The 23084-nt window shown below is 37.7% G+C and overlaps 1 protein-coding gene across 3 annotated transcripts in view; it reads right to left on the bottom strand.

The window, feature by feature from the left end:
• The window catches only part of drk (growth factor receptor-bound protein 2 drk), a 191953-nt gene that overhangs the window by 94455 nt on the left and 74414 nt on the right, over positions 1-23084 (bottom strand). For all 3 annotated transcript variants that reach the window (XM_090389274.1, XM_090389275.1, XM_090389276.1), the window contains exon 4: positions 5756-5853. In XM_090389274.1, coding sequence (XP_090245400.1) covers positions 5756-5853 — 98 coding nt within the window. The remainder of the gene's footprint in view (positions 1-5755; positions 5854-23084) is intronic.

The following is a 23084-nucleotide window of genomic DNA, read 5'->3' as shown; positions in this document are numbered from 1 at the left end:
GGACTGCATTTATATACTTGTCCATAACTATGGAAGAGAAAATTAAAAATAAATAAATAAATAAATAAATAAATAGGATCAAAATAGGAAAGCAGTAAAACTCTCATAAAGTATGGACAAAGTAGTCCCCCCAATGCAGCGATTATAATGAAAATTAAGCTAAATTAAGAATAAAAATAAAAAGAATATATAAAAAAGAATTTTTGTGACAGAATAATGAAAACTCAAAAGTAAAAGCTGAGAAAGTCACAATTTCCAGGCTTCTCTTCTCTATTTTTTAGGTATTAATTTTCATCTTTAGATCTTTACTTTATGTGACTTTCTCAGCGTTTACTTTCAACTTTTCATTACTCTGTTACAAATTCTTTTTATTTTTATTCTTAATTTAGCTCAATTTTCATTATAATCGCTGCATTGGACTACCTTGTCCATAGTTTGTGAGAGTTTTATGCCTTTCCTATTTTGATCCTATTTATTTATTTTTTTTTAAATGTTCTCTTCCATAGTTATGGACAAGTATAGAAATGTAGTCCTTTGATGCATGATCAGGTGTAGTCCCCTGATGAGATACCTGATCATGTATCAACTTTTATTTTGCTGATATCAGATTTATTTGCATATTTGCTTTGTTCCCCTTTTTGATTTATAGCCAAATTTACCCACAGTTATCTGATGCTAGCTACTTTTATTATATGTCACTTTTTATTTTATATTACAGGTTTTTAATTTCTTATTTCTATCCTTTTCCTTTTAGCGTTGTACGTTATGTGTAACTTACACTTCCATCATTACATTTATATTTATTAAAAATATTATATATGTATACATTTACATCCTCTGCTGCTGCTTTGCACGCTTTGGTGTATTTGTCATATCCGATTTATTTATTTTTATTTCCTCACCTGGTTTTAACTCACTATTATTATATTAATATATCTTATATATACTGAGTGATCACTGAATTATGACCACCTGACTACCTAATACTTCACAGGTCCTCCTTTTGCCCTCAGTACAGCAGCTATCCGATGTGGCATTGATTCAACAAGATGTTGGAAGCGCTTGACATGCCTCATGTATGGCCAACAAAGCTGAAATGCTGTCAGCAATGCAGGTATGGAGGCGATTGATGTATCCAGATGGCTGATATGCCTTTCCATAGTGTCTCTCAAGTGCTTTATGGGATTGATATTAGGGGAGTTCAGAGGCCAATCGATATGCTGGAAGTCAGAACTGTGTTCCTCAAACCATTCCTGCACAAAAAGTGTCTGATGGCTCAGCACATTGTCATCTTGGAAGACACCATCGCTATTCGGGAAAAAGTGTAACATAACGGGGTGTACACAGTCAGCAAGCAGTTGACGATAGCAGAGACCACTGATACGTTGTTCCACACGCAGCAGGGGTTCAGGTTCCTGCCAATGAAAAATGCCCCACACCATACAACCACCTCCACTGACCTACACTTTTGATACCATGCATGATGGATCAAGAGCCTTAATGTTGTTGACACCAAATTCATACATATGGCCATCCATGGTGTGGAGTAAATAACGTGACTCATCCGACCAAGGTAACTTCTTCCACTCTTCTAACATCCAAATTGCATGCCCTTTGCACCAGGCGAGACTTTTACGGTGATGAACCTTGGTTAAGAGAGGATGCCGTAGGGGTCACTGTTTGAACGTGCGACACATGGTCATGCCAGAGTTGTTCACGGTTCATGTTGGCCAATGTTGTATTGGGTAGTCAACTCTTCAACAGTGCTGCGCCTGTTCGCCTGTAGGAGTCGTCAGATCCGGTGCGCTCACCTCTAACACAACCTTTTGCAGTTTTGCCGTCAGGTCGTTGTTTGACCATTTTGATGCCAGTCTTGGTACACTTTAACTACAGCAGCCCCTGAACACCCTACCAGTTCAGCCATTTGAGAAATCGAGGCACCAGTTCATCAAGCACCGACAATCTGTCCTTTATCAAAGTCTGATAAATCTTTCCTTTTACCCATCACGCTCAGAATTTTACTACCTCCTGAACCACTGACATTTTATCTGTGCTACATAGGTCGACTAATTCCACACTCTCATTCCTCATGTGGTCAACGGGTCGCATTCAGTTTTCATAGGGGTGGTCATAATTCAGTGATCACTCAGTGTGTATATATATATATATATACAGTGTATAGAAAAGTCCATAGAAAAATATCTTAACAGGGCTATAAATATAGCAATTAATAAATGGCACGAAAATATTACCCAAAATTAGTTGTAGCTGAATTACATAATAAAATATAATTAAATCTCGCTACTTGTACATATGTATATATTAGTTCCTTCCCCTGGTACATATTACATATAGCTTACACTGTAGAAAGGTTGTACCTATATTTGTTCTAGGACAGTAATTAATTTTTGAAATATTTAGCATTATTCACTTATCAGGGTACCAGCTAATTTCTTTTTAAAGTGAGTTAAAATATATCAGTCATTTGCAGTTGTTTTCTGTAATAGATACAATTCTTCATTTTTTTTATCATTATCGTCCATGGAAATAATTGTTTTATTATTTATTCAAGTTGGTATAAAAGTAACCAATAATAAGAGGGCACTGCTATCTTTCTTGGCCTTATCTTAAGCATTTTCTTATATTTACAAAATTTCTAATTCTACTATTTTCTGCATTATTCAAACATCTCATGTAGTTCAATTAATAATTTCATTTTCCCACAATTCAGTTATTAAATTAATTAAATATTTAATTGTTCACATAATAACCAAAAGTGAGAGGGCACTGCCATCTTTCTTCATCATATATAAGTGCAGCAACATGGGATATAAATCCTTTTAGGTATGTAGTCCACTACAAAAGGTATAGTTCATTTTCTGTTTATTTAATTTCTTTTACAGAAAACTAATTTTGATTAACTAATTGAACTACTATTTAAGTAAATGCAAATTTATTCTTATAATTTCCCATGGAGCTTCTATATTTTTATCTTATCCATATATTTTCCAATATATCAGGTATTTTCTATTTTACTTGATTTTATATCTTATTCAATAGACTTCTAATATATTAGATAATTTTCTAATCATTATTGGATTTATTGATACATTACGTATTCTAAAATTTCTTCTAATTACGTCAGATTTCACTACATACTATAATACCAGGATCCTTACTAAAAGGTCGGGCAGTTACGCTCCCGGTAAATCCCAAGTATCTATATAATATGCCATTTCTATGCTTTTGCTTTCTAACTCTAATTTTTTATACCTCAAAATCTATTAGAGCAATTCGAGGGAGACTGAGGTCTATTACTATCTTTATTCCTATTTGCCTTAATTTTAGGCATAAGCTTTCCTTTTCACTACATAAATAAATAGTTGGTACTCACATTCATGATTCACTTCCATTATTTTTATTATTAATTTTCACTGCTATCTGTGGGGCTAGCAGTTATTCTGCCAGTTTTCTGCTAAATTTAATGTATATTAAAGTAATTAAACCAATTTGATTATATATTCACAGTATATTTGAACATAGAAAAACTGGCAAAGGGCAAACAGAAACAGATAACAGCAGCTAATTATTGATGGGATATATTGAGTGGAGCTAGCCCTAGTTAATGTTCCATTCAATGTATCCATATATCTATAATTAGCTATATCATAAGTTTAATTTTACTATTTCATTTTATTTTTATTTTATTATATTCTATGAGTTTATTTATAGGGTACAACAAAGAAGTCCAACTTAGGTTACCTAAATACTTGGCCCTTTGAACCACTGAGTATAGTTTTCACCCTTAATACTTTTATTCTAAATTCTCCAATTTATCCAGTTGGTATTATAATTAAAAAATGTTATATATATATATATATACTCAGTACACCATTCACAGACTGCTGATGAAGGGACACCTCACCCAGAAAGCTACTCTATTTTACTGCCTTTTACTTATATATTTTATGCTTTTATGCATTTTATTGCTATTAATACTTTTATTTTATAGCTGTTTTAGTATTTTATGTATATATCTCTTTATTTATTTTAACAGAGTTTAACTTAAACCAGTTTGTCGGCCATTACTAGAAAGTATATATAGTGATAAAATTATTTAATTATTTTTAGTTACCATAAAATTTGAACAAATAAAAAATTATAAAAAGGCTTCAGTTCTGCAAATTGCGGAAGCTGCAATTTGAAGAACTAAGCACCTGCGGGATGATCTAATTGAGGTGTTAAGGCCCTGGGTGGATTGAGTAAGCTGAATTTGAATGGCACTTCTTCCTCTTGCTGAGACTACATGAGCGAGCATACATTTATGTTGAGGAAGGATTGTTGCAGTCAATAAATTCAAGGAAGAACCAGACTACCTTGGAGGGCATGGATGGGAGAAATGTGAAGTTTTTTTTATTTTTTGCTTATACCATATAAGCTTGCTTTCTTGCATCATTTGCCACTGCTATTAATACTACTGCGGAATTTGCATGCCATTTCAAAATCTATTTGTACATAAACCACTAATGACAAAGATTATAAAGCAAAGTGTGAAGAAGTGGGAGCAGTTCACAATTTACCAAAACTTGGCTGACCTTGTATCTCAAAGACATTTGCAAATTTGGAACTTGTAAGAAAGGATACTGAGCAAAGTGGATGAAAAAAAATCTAAAAGAAAGCCAACTCTTCCCATATTGTTACAAAGTTTGAATGAGGACAACCCAGGTAACAGAAAGTTAGAATTTGCCAAATGGTTTTTGATCATGAGTGTTAGAAACCCAGATATTGTTGACAATGTTTCATAGACTGAATAGAACTGTTGATTACCATATCTGTGTTTATTAGTCCCTGAAAATTCCCATTTATTCTTTAACAATGATTTAAACACTCCGGGAATTTTGACAGGAGGGTTTGTCTTTTAGCAGTCTACCTAAGACTGTTAAAAGACAAACTAATTCCATTAATGCAGTCTAAAATCAATTTTCCGCACTGCTTTTTTATATAGGATGGGGCACCAGCTCACTATGCAAAAACTCCACAAATTCTTAGACAAAAAAAGTTCCTAGGTCAATGGATTGGATTGACTTAATGGCTACTGCACTCCATGTTAACCAAATTACTTTTTTAGTAGGGATTCTTGAAAAGTAAAGTATTTAGTAATAAGTGCAGGTCCTTGCTGGAGCTTCAGCAATCAACAGTAAGAGAATCTGAGAGCATTTCTGAGGAGCTGTCTTGCTCTATGCCCAAAAAACTATAATTTTGTAAAGATCAAAATGATAGCAACACTGAATAGCAGTTTTTTTTTTTTTTAATGTATGTCCTTTCTACTGTGTTAGAATTAATTAAAATATATATTTAAAATAGTATTGTTATTTAGAGTCAAACACATTTCTTTACTTACGGACCACCCTGTATATGACCACACAAAGCCTACCAAAAAAGCTGAGTCTCTGAGCTGAACGTCACATCATCCAATGCTGTGACTATATTATTTTATCCAGTATCTTAGCAATTGCTCTAGTGACTAGGTTGAAAAAATTATTTTGCTTATAATATATTAGAGCTTCAATAATTCATCTGCAAGGACTTTTTGATCATCCCTTATTATATTTTAAACCGGATACCTCTTAAAGAACAGATAAAACATCTTTACCAATCATAATGAAATATTAAAATAAAATCCAATGCTACATGTAAACTCCATATTTAATAATATTAACAGAAAAAAATTCTAAAATATCAGTAAAAGACTCACTCATGCTTTTTCATTTCAATGTAATTGCTTGGTATTAAACCTTCTTTACCATCCAATTCAGCTCTGTACCAATTCATATCATCTTCCATGTTCAAGACCTAAAATTTTAAGAATTAAAAGCTTTGTATTACAAGAAACATTTTAGGAGTAAATAGTCATTATATTCAGGATATAATTTAATCTTAATTTCAGCCAATGCTGCATATATTATATAAAACCAACCTCTTAAGGCCTGAAAACGAGGAGGCGACTCTTTAAATGTTAAAGAAACACATTTTGATAAGGCACAAAATACCCTCTTCGCGATTTGTCAAACAAATTCAGTGAGTTAAGTGGGGCTGTCTACTTATTTTGCCCAATGCAGCAAAAGCCTGTGGCCTTCTTGCACTAGCTAATACTAACCTCCCAGACTGTCAACTGGTGGGAGTTATGAATAAGTTAAAATTGTTATACAGTATATTAGCAAACTTCTGCTCTTTTTATAATTTTTGGATGTGCAGTTCAATGTGTTTTTAAAATGTCATGTCAGTGTTAATACACAAGATAGCTTTTCTGGTGTGCAGTTACTGCACAATTAGATCTCGCAGGCAGTCTTTAATGTCCTAATAAAGAAACTTCCGATACATGCTGCACCAACTGGGCCAGTTAAAAAATCAATGTAAAGTATCACTTCCAGTTGCTCTCATGATGTGGAGGAACTCAACCAATCATGTAAATGGCTGGTATTTATATAAAACTCGAACTGAAAGACTGAAAAAAAAAAAAAAAAAAAAAAATCTGTATATTCCATTAGATTAGTTAGACCTATGCTTTCCAGTCATAAGAAAAAATACAGATGACCAAATGGAAAACAGTGATATAAATTCTGTTCCAGGAAAATAATGGAGTCATTGGTGCAGGACCATCTAGACATGAATACAATTATATTGCAGTCACAGCACGGATTGTTAAGAGGTAATCTTGTCTGACCAATCTAATTAGATTCTATGATGCAAAAATTAATTTTGGCATCATATACTCCGATTTTGCAGACGCTTTTTACGCTGTTCCTCATAAAAGACTGCTGTACATACTGAAGCAGTGTGACATTAGAGACACGTATATTCTTATGGATAGAGGGATGGTTGAGTGGAAGAATACAGAGGGCGGTTATTGATGGGCATGGCTTTCCTTGGACTAATGTGATTTATTAGTAGAGTTCCCAAAGGTTCACTATTGTGCTAATTTCTGTTTTCTTTATTTATTAATGGGGGTAGGCTACTGCAACAAGATCTAGAAAACTTTCAAATGGACTGAGAAATGGCAGTTAAAGTTTAACATCAATTGCTATTTCTCAGCAGATCTGCCTAATTTATTATTGCACAAATGGTAGGTACTGCATAAGGGTAGCAAGTATCCCAGAATAGCACACTTCGGTAATGGAAAATGAAAGACTCGGGGAAAATTGTGCAGTAAGATATGAAGTTCTTTGAGTAGTGCAGACAGGATGCTGGGAGAGTTCACTGAGTTTTTTCCAATGATGTACATGAACTTTGCTAGCAGGGATAAGGAGGTGATTACCCCATCATACAAGGCAATGGTTAAGCTACGTCTAGAGTACAGTCTGTCCTCGTATAGCACGATAGTTGTGTTCCTAGAAACCCTCGTGCAATGCAAAATCGTGCAATATAAACAACAGGCCCTATGGGAAAAGTGGGGTTAGGTGCCGATCACCCAAGATTGAACACATTTGGAATCAAAACATTACCAAACACAATAAATAATCGGGTAATTTTAATCGTTATAAAATACTTACGTATTTTATAACGATTAAAATACGTAATAAAAAATATTATATTTTTTTATTATAATATAATAAATAATAAAAAATATTTATTTTTTATTTAAATAATAAAAATTTATTAATAAAATAGTAAAAAAAATATTATATTAAATAAAATAGTCGTAATAAAATACTTACGTATTTTATAATACGTAAGTCGTAATAAAATACTTACGCATTTTATTACGACTATTACGTAATAAAATATTGCTAATGATTTTGCTTCTATCGTAAGCAAACTTGTTTTTTGTTTGATTTTCTATCCAAACAGATGACAGCCATTCCATCTCTTCCAATTCTTTGTGTCTTAATCTAATGGATTTTAATTACACTTTGAGTTGTTCCCGCTATGAAAGTTGTTTTTATTTTCTCTGCATTCTTTCTAATTCTCGGCGTTGCGTCATTTCGGCCTGTAGCACGTGCAATATCACATGGTCTTTCATTTTGCTCAAAGCGTTTCACAATTTCATATTTTTTCTCTATCGACAGAGGCGGACTGGCCATAAGCCTTACTCGGGAAATCCCGGTGGGCCGGAGGCCGGTGTGATTTTGGCCATAAACCGTAGTATGAGGCCACTATAAATTTTCCCGGGTAAGAATTTTTGATCCAGTCCGCCTCTATTTATCGATATTGCTTTTTTTTTCTCTCTCTGAATCTGCAGTGTCTTCACCAGGACGATTCCTTTTCACACCTTTTAAGTATTTTACTCATTTTTTAGGGAATAAAGTGCAATTACAAAACGAGGAGGCACGCTTGATACACATAAACAAAGCTGTGCGTGTGTAGCAACTGAATAAACAACACCGTAAAGGCAGAGATACACTATTAACACCTCACATTTTACTAAAGCACATTTCTGGGGATTACTACCATAAAACAATAAAAACAATTTCCAGTTGCGTTTCTGCTAGTGGAATCTGTTATAAAAACTCAATAGATATTTTGCATCTATATTAAAACAAGGAATTTTTTAGGGATGGTGATAACCCCTCCTCCCTTCCTACCCTGTCTATTTCTGTATACATTGAACTCCCCAAATTCCAATTCTGCATTCCTAATATCTGTGTGACACCATGTCTCTTATATACCAATATTATCCACCTTTAATATCTTGACCAGCACTTCAAATTCATCAAATTTATTTACAGTCAGTTTATTCCAACATTGGCATATATGCACCTATTCTTATTCTTTGTTACTCTAACACAGCCCATGTATTTATTTGTTTCATGATAATTGCCATCAGTCCCTGAAACCCCCAGCACCTTGTCCTCCAGGCTGCTACTCTGGATCATCATTAAGAAGAACCTGACAGCTCCTGGAATCGTGGAAAAAAATCAAGCAGGATGTGAGCGGCCAACTACAAAAAACAAAGAATATCAACTGAACCAGAACTGGAGGAGGAACATCAAGTACAAAAACTACGACCTGAAGCAGCAGAAATGGAAACAGACGAGGTCGTAATATTCAGAATAGTGGAAGGGAACTGGCAGTATTCGATGGCACGGACTATACAAAGACACACCATACTAAAGCAGACACTCAACAGAATCATGTGGCAAGTCAGAGACCATTTCAATTAGCAAATCTTACGGATTACCTCAACAGCAACAAAGTAACACTACATACTATCAGCACAGCCATTTAATGTGATGTTAGAGCAACCAGCATGATGAATGGAAGAAAAATCAGAGACTAACACAGAACAAAACACAAAGACAAGGAACCATCAGCCTCGGAAATGAGGCTACAGAACAAGAAGTAAAGTAAGGTACAGAAGAGAAAAAGAGTTAAGAGCGAAGATAGGCCAATGGTGTCACACATGCCTGGCCAACCCAAACGTTCTGCGGGCCAGCTTGATAAACTACAATTTTAAGTAGGCCAAATGATAAAACAATCTTCTAAAAATAAATAATCAATGCCATAAAAATTTATTTTATTCATTCATTTTTATTATATATCTACATCAATGAGATATTTGCTTTTCTTTGTGATCACTCAATTTTTAAAAATCTTCAATATTGGTAGTTGCACATCTTAATTGATTTTCCAGATTTTCATGTATTATCGAAGCTCGAGATTTACTTTTAATAAATTTCATTTTTGAAAAGAAAGTTTCACAAATGTATGTGGCTCCAAAGGAGCTCATAATTTTTTGCGCAAAAAATATCTTAATTTGGGATACTTTTTCGCTGTCAAATACTTGTTGTAAAAGTTGATTTATGATGTCGTGGCGTGAATGTATTTTAATTCACTGTTACATTGTGAATCAATTACTTCCATCTGCAGTGCTTCCGGGACAGTGGAAATGTCCCGTGAAATGGCGATCAAATGCTGCTGAAAGTTTTATTATTTCGTCGGCGTACTTCAAGAAATTCCCATGATGACCGTTTTTGAAGTCGTTTAACAATGAAAAATGTTGGGCAATGTTATTTCTAAGTTGGCATTTAAATTTCATTGTTAATTAAACTGTATTTAAATGGAAATCATTCCCCAGACTAGAGCTGCAAAGCAAAGATCACAGACTACCAAGTGCTGTGGCTCGGGGGAGAAATGAAGGGGGCGATTCTCCAACACATCACAGTCTCAAAAAATGCGTGAAATGTTTGCCGACCTTTCTAAAACAGGACATGATCTAGCCAAGGAGGATGTCTTGTGTGTGTGTGTGTGTGTGTGTGTGTGTGTGTGTGTGTGTGTGTGTGTGTGTGTGTGTGTGTGTGTGTGTGCTAGGTGTCTGGAGTGTCAAGAAATTAGGTGCCAACTCAGCGTTCTGTTGTTGTTATTTGGTTTTTAGGAGCATTGGCAACTAAGGCCATATTGCTCCGGTATATGCGGTGGTCATTCCCTGACCTTTCCGCATCCTCTGTATTTGGTGGTGACGGGCTCGAACCCCGGTCTAATCAAGAAGCGTGTGCTATGCACTACTGCTGCTGCTCCTTCCCACCTGGCTATGGAGGAGCCCTCTCAGCGTTCTGATTGGCATCTATGAGAGCTTGAGATGTAGGGTAAATGCCCTCAAATAAATTAATATGAGGGGGCCCATCAGGCTCTCAGCTGCCCAGCTCAACAACAGAGCTCATTCCTGTGCATCAGGCAAGACAGAAGCAATCTCCAGGACAGAATGCACTGGTCTCAAAGGAACTATTTATTGTTGGTGACTCTATTGTCAGGGAGACGGGGAATATACTATGTAAGAAGGATAGGTGGAACAGGACCAGGGTATGTCTGCCAGGGGCAAAACTTGATGACGTTGTAGAGCAGATATCATCTTCATCTTCATATCATCTCTAAAACGTCAGATATCAAAAGATATCTGACCTTGTAGAGCAGGTAGCAATATAAAGAGTAAGAGAACTGCAAATTTATTTCAACAAGTACAGGACAATGTTGAAAAAAAGTTGCAAGTTAGGATTGAATGTGAAAGCGTCTGCAATTCTTCCCAGACACGATAGGAGGGAGTATATCATGAGAGCCTTGTCAATCAATTCGGCCCTGGAGAGACTGTGCAAGGCTCAAGGGGGTAGAATTTTTTTCAGCCTGGTCTGTGCTTGTTGACAGGAGAGAAAACTTAAATAGAAAGGGTGCAAGAATATTTGCTGATGCTATCGAGGCAGTGTATCCCACCATGCTAGCAATAAAAACTGCTAGCGTGGTGGAATACATAGACTAAAAGGTTAACAGTGGCTGCAGGCAGAGGCAAAAGTGATTCTTGCGCTGCTTATATTAGAATGGGCAGCAGACCGGAAAGCAAGGTAATGGAGATATCCAGGACAGCTGGGAGTCATAGTGGAACAAGTAAATACATGGGCTGTGTTAGAATGGCTAGGAGCAGGAACAGGTGCATGTACACCAATGCTTATAGCTGTATAGTTAATAAATTTGATGAGTTTGAAGTGCTAGTCAAGACATCAAAGGCAGATATTGTTGGGATATCAAAGACATGGTGTCACACAGATATAGGCAGTGCAGAGTTGGAATTTGGGAGTACAGTTAACCCCCGCTATTCGTGGGGGGTTACGTTCCTGAGAAGTGTCGCGAATACCGAAAATGTGAATACTGAGTTAGGGCTCCCATAGTAATAAAGGGGTTCCTTTCCAAAGTATGAAATATATAAGAAAAACTATTCTAAAATTTTGTCTATGTATGTATTATATGTGCCTTCATAATATGTACATAGACAGTACATAGTGAAATGCAAGCATATGGTAGCGAAATGAAAATAAGAAACAATTAAATGTAATATTTATTAGAAATTTCAAACAAATCTTTGCAAGCGCCTTTGCTTGCTAGCAAAAAAAACATCCCGCCAGTGCTATCACAAGTTTCGCTAAAGTGTTGATAAAGGAGTTTTGCCTTTTCGCGAATGATGAGTGAACTTAACGGAATTTTATTTTGAGTTCGGTCTTCTATCCACAGATTTAAAGCCTTTTCCATTTTTTCTAATTTAACATCACGAGTTACAGAGCAAATTTTTGAAGCTGTTTGGTTTTTTTTTTAGGAGCATTAGCAACTAAGGCCATATTGCTCCAGGATATGCGGTGGTCATTCCTTAACCTTTCCGCATCCTCCGTATTTGGTGGTGACGGGCTCGAACCCCGGTCTAATCAAGAAGCGTGTGCTACGCACTGCTGCTCCTTCCCACCTGGCTACGGAGGCGCCAATTTTTGAAGCAATTTCACGGACACTACAGCGCATTTTTCATTCCGATTTTTTGATCGTACCGTTGACTCATTGATTTTATAATGTTTTGCCACTGAGGAGACACTTTCACCATTAGAAATTTTGTCTAATAACTCAATTTTGTAATAACAGAGACCAAAGTGGAGGAGAAATTGTTGAAGTTAAACATGAAGAAGGCTTTAATATAATATCCAATTATATTAAAGGAGGCAGCAAAGGAAGTAAGGAAACCTTTAGCCATAATTATGAGAGCTGCCTTGGACTCGGGGAGCTCCCCATGGACTGGAAGTGTGCAAATGTATCTTCAATTCACAAAGGGTGTTCAAAAGGTAACAGAAGTAACTATAGACCTGTTAGTTTAACTTGTGTTCTGGGGATAATAATGGAATCACTGGTTAAAGAAACATTGCAGGATCATCTAGACAAGACTGCAGTAATAGTTAAGACACAGCATGGGTTTGTCAACGGGAGGTCTTGCCTGACCAATTTGATTGGTTACTATGATGTAGTCACAAAGGAACTGAATGCCAAAAAATAATTTTGATATCATATACTTGGATTTCAGGAAAGCTTTTGATACTGCTGCACATGGAAGACTGCTGTACAAACTGGAGCAGTACGGCATTGAGGATAAGTTGCTGCAATGGATAAAAGGATGGTTGAGTGGGAGAAGACAAGAGAGTGGTAATCAATGGATTAATGTTATTAGTGGGGTCCCCCAAGGTTCAGTGTTGGGCCCATTATTGTTTTGTATGAATGATATTGATGATGATATATCAGGGTTAATGTACAACTTTGTAGACTATACAAAGATTGGCAGGGCTGTTAATGACAGTAATCACAGTATGCTACTGCAATAGGATCTAGAAAGGTTGAGCATATGGGCTGAGAAGTGCCAACTGAAGTTTAACATTGACAAATGCAAAGTACTGCATGTGGGTAGCAGTAATCTCAGAGAAACGTACCAACTATGTGTTACTACACTCAGGATGGTAGAGAATGGAAAAGACCTGGGGGTAATTGAGCAGTCATGATATGAAGTCTTCTGAGCAGTGCAGACAGGCTGCCAGAGCAGGTTATAGTGTCTTGTCAATGATATATAGGAAATTTGCTAGCAGGGACAGGGAGGTGATAATCCTGTTATACAAAACAATGGTACACAGTTGTACAGTTGTACAGGCCTCCAGACCTGTACAACTGTGTACAGGTCTGGAGGCCTCATTTTAGGAATAATGTAGAGTTGCTAGGACGAGTACAAAGAAGGGCAACAAGATTGGTGAGGGGAACAAAGGGGTGCTCTTTCCAAGAAAGGCAATCTGCAAATTGCAGTGCCTGGAGAGTAGGCACCTGCGAGGTGATCTGACTGAGGTGCATAAGGCCTTGAAGGGTTGAGCAAGCTGAATGCTGATGGGATTCTTCGCCTCGCTCAGACTAAGAACCTGAGGGGGCACAGTTTCAAATTGAGGAAAGCTAATTGATTGGTGGAACAGGCTTCCATCTTTTGTTGTGGAAGCGAAGAGTCTAAATAAATTTAAGGCTGAGCTGGACAGGTATTTGGAATGAAGGGAGGGGTGAATGGGAGCGGTTTTTTTTTTTTTTGGCTGATGCTGCATAAGCTTGCTTTCTTGCATCATATGCTTCTACTAATGCTAATGCTAATTTCATTTGGAATGCTTTGATGTGATTATAAGCATTGGTAATAAGATCATCTTGCCCCTGCAACTCCTTGTTCAGTTAATTTTTTCGGTTATATCTACCAAAAAAACATAGGTCTGACAATCACTCTTCATCATTTAATTCAGAAACTGGTACTTTCTCCTCGTTCATAAAAATTTTGATTTCTTCCTGTAACAAAAAATCATTTGAAACATTTTACACGACACAGCCATCTTTATATTATTGGTAAAATACAGAGTGTCACTGTATTCGGAACATAATTATTTCAGGAATTCCTTGAACTGGAGATGTTGAAGTGCATGCAATCGGATGTAGTTTACTGTTTTTATAACCACATCCATGACATGGTTCATAGACAACACTTGAGAGCATAAATTTTGTTGATGTATCAAACAGTGTATGACAAATACATCACTGGTTTTAATGGTTCTCATCACCAACTCGTTAATAAACAACTTTACAGCTCCTTTATTTTACCCTTCATAACCAGTTGTTAATCTGTTGTTAATCTGGAAAGCACCTCTAAATGCAAACTATTGTCAGACAAACACTTTTTTAAGGCTTGGAAAACATCCTCACCTTTGGTTGTGTTTTTCAAGTTTAAAAGGTTTAGCATTTCTTCTGTCACTTGGAAAGAATCATTAACTCCATAAATAAATACTACAAGTTGATACGTCTGAAATATCTATACTTTCGTTGAATGCTATAGAATAAACTTTGAATTCTTGGATCCGATCTCGCAAAGTCATACTATTTCAGCTGAAATATCTTTAATGAGACTTGTACTGTTTGACACACTTATGCTTGAAAATATTTTACTTTTATTAGGCAAAACAACTTTTAAATTGGCTTCCAAAGACTCTTTCACCAATTCTCCATTTGAAAATGGCTTCATTTTCCTTACAATTAATGGTGCTACAGAACAGCTTGCTTTGACAATGTTAGATGATTGTTGTAAAAATGAACTAAACATCATTTGCTGAGCCTTTAATTCAGATTTAAGCACGGTTAACTTATGTTTTATCAATTCTTTATTGAATTTCATATACTTGCCATGGTTTGTTTCATGATATCTTTTAACATTGTATTCCTTAAATACAGTAACTGTCTCTCTGCAAATCAAACATGTTAATCTGGGGTTCTGTACTATGAAGAAATAATCGTCTTCCCAACAATTGCTGAATTGTCTGGTTTCTTCTGAAACTTCTAAAAAACGTTTTATTCCTTTCGAGATGTCCAGTCTTCTCTTCACTTGTGCCTACTGAGTAGCTCACTCAACTGGCTTGAGAAGTTACAAATACTGTTCAGGACCGAGTTCTCCCTCGTTAGTGTTTTCGTGATGCAACATGATTCGAAGAAGGGAAGGAGTGGTGGAGATTCGGGGAAGTACAGCTGGTCTGTTTATGTTTCTTGTTATTTATCATGTTGCAGCTAGTGAATGATTTCCCACTGATGTAGTCAGTAATATAAAAATCATCTGGTGGGCGGCAGGTTGGCCAGGCCTGGCGTAACAGAAGCTCATCAGAAAAGCGAAGACTATCCTTAAGAAAGACGATACCCCACAGCAAACATGAGATCTATAATTATATATAATCAGAGGATTGAAAAACAGAGTGACATCCCCATTTAGAAACTCCTGGCACTCAGCAAGAGACTTCTCTGTTAAGGGAGCATGTCCAAAGGAAAGAAGAGAAAACATATCTTTTGAAATCCAGAGTTTTCTACAGGACTATCACACAAGTGGAGAAGGAAAGAAATGGACCCCCCAACCAGAAGGCCCATGAGGAGTTCTGAGGCAAACTGTGGAGCAGCAAAATTACCATCCATGATGGCTGTGTCCCCTGGATAGACCTGGAATGGAAGAAAACCAGGGAAATAAAAGGGAAGACAGAATAGGAGATTCGGGAGGAAGTCATAAAACAGTTGATCAGGAAGTCCAACAAAAGGCAAACCACAGGAATAGATAACATAGAAAGTTCTCTCTCACACACACACACACACACACACACACACACACACACACACACACACACACACACACACACACACACACACACACACACACACACACACACACACACAATATTTATTATAGCCTATGTAAAATAAGTACTTACTATTTAATCGGTCAATATGTTAGTTATTGTAATAGAGGCCAAAAATGTAAAAAACGAATTTACTCATGTATATGAATACGAAAATATGTACATTAACATGCAGACACCATTGACCTGTAGATCAAAACCACTTAAGGAATTATATAATCGCCTATGCTGGCGCCCATAGCCAAATCCTGAAACATCTGGATTATATTATATTATATTACATTATATATAAAATTTTTATAAATACTCCTATCATTGATATATATATATATATATATATATATATACACATATATAGAGCAGATCAGTTCACCCAGATAATAAGGCCTCCTCCCAAGACAATCAGAGTCTCTGACTCAAGGAATCACCTACATGAAATCTATGGACAAAAATGCCACAAACCCAGCCAAGCACACCAATTGTTGTCTCCCAACAGCGTACAAGATCCTAACCAGCTGCATAACTAAGGCGATATCGGACCACTTGGAGAGCCAGAACATCATGGCTAAAAGGATGCAAGCAGATGAGCAAAGGATGAAAGGAGCAAGTATACAAGCACTATCACTATCGTGACCCATAGCTAGGTGATAGACACTGAAGATCTACAAAATCAACCCGACATGGACACACTTCCTAAAAGCAATCATGATGAAATGGAATACCATCATCAAGGTTGAGAACATCATGACCCAACCAATACCCATCAGAAGAGAAATTTTCCTGGGAGATGCCTGATCGCACAGTGATTCTGTCTAGCACTCAACCCTACCATCCACCATGCTCAATAACAGCAAGCATGTGGATATACAGTCAGTCCTCGTATAGCACGATAGTTGTGTTCCTAGAAACCCTCGTGCAATGCAAAATCGTGCAATATAAATAACAGGCCCTATGGGAAAAATAGGGTTATGTGCCGATCACCCAAGATTGAACACACATTTGTAACGAAAACATTACCAAACAATAAATAATTGCAATAAAATACTTACGTAGTTTATTACGACTATTAGATAATAAAATATTGCTAATGCTTTTGCTTCTATCGTAAGCAGACTTGTTTTTTGTTGTTGTTGAAGCATGACATAATAAATCCCATCTGGCCTGGCAGCACCATTGTGGGTTGTTCTAATGGCATGCAGAAGTTCAGAGTGTTGCACAGGTTTGTTATATGGAAGAGTACGTGCGGTTTGAAATTTTATGGCATGCTTTTCTCTAGTGTTTTTAATTCGTTGGAATGATGTAGAACATGCTGATGCCGCTGATATTTCAGCAAAAGTATTGCCCAAAGCATTAGCAATATCTAAGGAACTGGATAGATCTCGCCCTTTCCAGGTGAGGATTGGAGAAGGTATAGTAGGAAACTTACCAGATAACTGTCTAATTTTTTTCCGTATAGTTTTCGGATCAGTCCAGGATTCTTTCTTGGCTTGCCTTTGTACAAATCGTGCTTTTGCTCTTAGCTTCTTATAATTAATGAGATTGTTTGTGGTTGAACATTGCCGAAATAAATTCCAGGCTTTGATTTTTGCTTTCTTTGCTTTTGTGCATTCGTCATTCCACCAGTAATTATAATGCTTCGACCAGGGCGATTTGATAATGGTATTGTGTCCTTGGCCACTTTTAGGAGATGTGATGTAATCTGTTACATTATCAATATTCTGGAGCTGGATTTTTTCCTCGTCAAGAGAGATTGATGATCGAAATTTTGCCCAGTTTGCACGAACAAATTTCCATTTCCTGCAGAGTTTGTTTGAAGGAGACTGTGATATTAAAAAATTGCATATGATTGGAAGGTGGTCACTGCCCATAGGATCATTTAAAACATACCACTCTATGGTTGGGAGGAGTATTGGAGAACAAATTGAGAGATCTATTGCTGAGGTGTGTCCAGTTGGGAGTTGTATGTGAGTGTGCACACCAGTATTGAGTAAGGTGAGGTTTTGTGACTCTAGAAAGCTTTCAACGAGTCGACCACGTGTGTCTAGTTTAGGATTGCCCCATAAGGGGTGGTGTCCATTAAAATCCCCTAAAATACAGAGAGGTGGAGGTATCTGTATGAGGAGATCTTCAAGATCTTTTAAAGAGTAAGTATGGTTTGGTGGTAGGTATATTGAGACAAGTGTTATTGAAATATGGAGAGTTATATGAACAGCAACAGCTTCCATTTCAGTTTGAAGTGGAATATGTTTAGTTGGGATCTTTGAATTTATTAGGATTGCTACACCACCATGGGCAGCATTAGCTGTATTACGATCTCTTCGATAAAGTTCTTTATTGAAGGAGAAATTTGCGAGGTTAAGTTAAGTTTCCTGAAGACAAAGGGCAACTGGAGAATATCGGTTAATTAGATCACAGATATTATCTGTGCTGCAACGAAAGCCTCTGCAATTCCATTGTAAAATACAAGGCATTATTTGTGTTTAATTGATGGAGATGTATCTGACTGCTTTTTGAAGGTTACTGGCTTATGACGTTCTAATTTCGATTTATCTTTTTTGGAGAAAACTGGCCGACCTGTGTCCATTTCTTCTTCTGCATGGATTTCTAGAAGGGGATCTTCCTGTATGGATGTGCCATCTGTGTCCATGGTTGTATCTTGAAAATTTTTCACTACATTTGTGTTTGAACTATGAGATATGGTATCTATGACTGGAGCAGGAGATGCCACTGGTATTGTCAGAGGGGTATTATTTGCCTGGTCAGAGAACTTGGATTGTTGCTTAGAAAGAACATTTCTAGCCCAGTCAGAAATTGATTTGTTAGTGGGAACTGTTACATCAGTTTGAGTGGAGACTGTCTGAAATTTTTTTACAGCATTGGCATAGGTCATATTTTTGGTTATAGTAGGAGCAACTAATTTTCTTGCTTCTGGGTAACTTACTTTGTTCTCAACCTTGTATTTTACTATTTTTTTCTCGGTTTTCCACTTTTCACATGTCTTCGAATATGCAGGATGGTCACCTTTGCAATTTGGGCAGGTCATTTTTGTAGCTGTACAGTTACTTTGTATGTGATCTGAGGATCCACAATTAGGGCAGACAGGAACTCCTCTGCATACAGTTTGTGAGTGGCCATACTTTTGGCATTTGTAACACCTTAAAGGGTTTGGAATGTAAGGTCGGATGCGGCAAAGTAAATAACCTGCTTTTACAGAGGAGGGCAAGTTGGGTGTATTGAAGGTGAGAATAATATTTCTTGTAGGTGTCAGTTGATTATCTTTTTTAGTCATTATTCTTTTTGCTTCAATTACATTCTGTCCCTGCAGTTCTTGGGTTATTTCTTCCTCGGTGATGTTCAGTAAGTCCCAACTGGATATAACACCCTTAGATGAATTTAGGGTTGTGTGTGGAGATATTTTAACTGGAATGCCAGCAAAGCTTGTAAGTTGTAACAGCTTCTCGGAATGTCTGTGGTTGGTGGTTTCTACTAATAAGTCTCCTGATTGCAGTCTCTTCACCGTCTTGGGAGATCCTGCAATACCCTCCAGATGATTTTGTATGACAAATGGAGACAATTTATTTATGGGCTGACTAGTAAGGGAGTGGATGATTAAGAACGACGGGCAAGGTTGCTCCATCCGATCAGTCTTTTGTCTCTTTGGATTATCGTTCTCAATATCCTGATGGTCTGTGTTATCCATGATTGCTCCTTTTAGCCTTTGGCAAGTGGACTTGCTTGCCAAGAGTTCCGGCCCCGCCACGGGGAGGCAGGAGCAGTGCCGCTAGGAGGCCAAGCGGTTAAAGTGTTAGTTGATTAGTGACCTAGAAAAATGAATAAAAAGAAAGGTGGTTTTTCTTTCTCTGTTCTAACTTGTGGCTTTTCAAGTGTAGAACAGTTTTAAAAAAATAAGGCTTTAGATAAATGTATAAACTTAAAAATAACTTTAATCGCCTTTGAAGAGCACTTTATAATCTCACAAATACCACTTGGCCTCGAAATACGCTTGGCACCTGGGGCAGCGAACGATGTTTATTTAATGCAAACTTTTAAGGCGTTCTCATGTTATGAAAGATTTTAATTTTCACTGTTGTTGCCTTCATTCTCTGCTTGTTCGCAATGGCAACACCATACAGGTCTGTCCGCTGTATTATACATTAATCTTTTACCTTAGTTACAATTGCTATTCTCATCATTTTGCTGTTCATTTGATTGTCATGGTTGAATCTGTAAATTTTCTAAATGTTGATATTGATGTTGTGTGGTAGTTTACTTTGATTTTGGGGGACTTCTAATTGTTGAGTGATTAATTTAGTTTGCTTTTCTTCTGCCATTACTTCTTCCCCAGTGGGAACAGAGGCCTTTGTTTGCCAAAAGTGGTTTAAACTTTTGTCACAACAGGTGACGTGACCTCCTGGGTGTTTGGTCATTGGTCGATTGCAGTCAGCATTGAGTTCATAATTATGACATCGCTTGTGATTAGTACCTACATTTATAAGAAGTTAATTAGTATGCAGTTATTACATATGAAATGTCCAATTTGCATATCAAACTTTTAAATCGGGCATTGATATACTTGATTACTGCCACTAGGGTGACGTCAGCACTCACTATTGCCGAAGAATATATTCTGCAAATTTCCACCCTTCAGTGCCCCCTGGTGACAAAAGTTTAAACCACCCATTTCCTGGTAACTATTATATTTCTTCAGGAGACTTTTCTGGAGATCAGCTTAAAATTCAGTAGAATTCTACTGCTTGATTTGTGAAGGGGAATTTTTTTTCATCCCAACGAGGTAGGATGGATAAAAATGATGAAAATTCTGATGAATCCTGGTCCTCCAAGGGAGATGATACAAATGATACTTCTAATAACCTGCCTCCCAAATCTCATGGCAAATCATCTTCAAATAAAAAAAGTCCAAGAGGTGGCCAAAAGTGCGTTCTCTCTGCTCCTCTTGCTCAACTCATCCTTCACCAGTGGTTAACATCTATGCTTCACCATCAGTGGACCACAACCATTCAGCCTTAGTCTTGGACCAGAGTATCAATACACCACTATCCTTGAATCAGTGGCAAATTCTGCTCCACCTACAGTCCCATCTGCCATTCCAGCGACTCCAGTCTGCATGGCCCCAGATTCGCAAGTAGCACAGATGTCCAACAGACTCCTGCTGCTCCACCAACTCAGCTCACTTCAGCAGGCCCCTTTGGTAATCCAACCACCTTCTGCCCTGGACCAAACTGTCTCAGCTGGGATTCCAACATCCAGTAAGCTGCCCATTCTGGCACCTCGAAGTTCCAGCAATGCCTCTCAATGTGGGAGACACCAGCTCCCTGCATCAGGTCATCAGTCCTACAAAAGAATCTAGTGGCATTCATCAACCATGACTCCAACAGGTTCAGCAGGATGCTGGCAACTACGTCCAGGAACTCTGGGCAAGCCTTGAAACTATTACAACAGCTCTCCTCATTGAGAATGAGAAGATAAGGGCAGTCAATGAAGAGATAGAAAACAGATCATGAATTCTGGAGGTCTAAGACTCTCTCTCTCTCTCTCTCTCTCTCTCTCTCTCTCTAAGCTCCAACAACCTCCACCTGACGATGAGGCCCTGGATCAAACCACAGCACCAATACCTCCTTCAAGCCCGCTCCTATGCTGGTGCTGTGAAAACGAACCTCCCAGCCCCTCCTATGACAACCTCTACTCGTGAGCAACTGCCACCAGAACCCTCAGCATATTCTTCTGCTGAGGGCTTCAGGAGAATCTGAACTAAAGACAAGTGCTCAAGCCAGAGAACTTGTCCAGAGCACCCACAAGAACAACTACAAAATGGTAATGGTGAAATCCCTACAATCCATCCATAATCATGGGGTTCTTTTAGAGACAACCAACAAGGATGACCTCGACAACATCTCCAATGCTGGAGTACTCTCAAGCTCCCCAAAGCTTGCCAACCCCTCCATCCTTACTTATGACATCCCTAGTGGGCTCTCTAATAATGAAATCCTCGAGGAACTCTACCATAAGAATTTAATGGATTTTGGCCTCTCCTTTGAAGAAGTAAAGAGTAATATCACACTTAGATTTGCCATCAAAGCAAATTCCAGTACAGCTACACGCCAGGTGATCACCCTCTCACCAACACTATAGAAACATGATGTCTCTCAACAGAATTTTCATAGGCTATATATCACACAAATTTAGACCATTTACAGTGGTCATCAGATAATTTCTCTGCTTGGGGCATGGATACACCTCAATCCACTGTACCATACCTCTCCCACCTGTGGACACTGCAAGAAGTGGCCACGTAAACACGGAGTGTCCAAACAAGGATGAACCTCCTAGCTGCACTACTTGCAAGCGATGATGTAGAGAACATAACCGCTCAACCAGGGATGTAGCTTGCCCTGAATACCAATGTGCCCTGGAACTAGTAAGAACAAGGACCACTGATGGCTGATCCCCACATGTTGACTCACCAGACTACCTTGAATCTTGCCCCAGTCGCTAATGCACCAACACTCACCAATCCTGCTCAGAACAGCAATAAACTTAAAGTCATGCAGATCAACGGTCAACATTCACAAGCTGTTGCAGACGAGATTAGAAGAGCTGCTGAGGATCAATCTGTTGACATTTCCATCCAAGAATCTTACGTCTACAGAATCCCCAGGCGCCTCCGTAGCCAGGTGGGAAAGAGCAGAAGCAGCAGTGCGTAGCACACGCTTCTTGATTAGAGCGGGGTTCGAGCCCCATCACCACCAAATACGGAGGATGTGGAAAGGTCAGGGAATGACTACCGCATATCCCAGAGCAATATGGCCTTAGTTGTTAAAAACCAAACAAACAACAACAACAGAATCCCCATGGGCGAAGGCCACAAAATTATGGGGTACTCAATACATACTAGAGTGATATAACCTGTCAAGGTGGATTCAAAAACCTGTATTGTGGTGCTGAACGATAAACTGGACATACTGGTCGGTCATCCAGAGACTTTGCACACAGTTTGTCACATGTATCCAACTCATTATACTGCCCTTAATCCAGGGACTTTGCTGTCTCGCTCAACTACTTGGAGTATGCACTTGATTTTCTGAG

Source organism: Mastigoproctus giganteus, chromosome 14 (genome assembly GCF_048544385.1).
Source record: "Mastigoproctus giganteus isolate SK-2022 chromosome 14, ASM4854438v1, whole genome shotgun sequence".
NCBI lineage: Eukaryota > Metazoa > Arthropoda > Arachnida > Uropygi > Thelyphonidae > Mastigoproctus > Mastigoproctus giganteus.
Note: the sequence above shows the minus strand (reverse complement) of the source record. Positions and strands in the feature narration are given on the sequence as shown.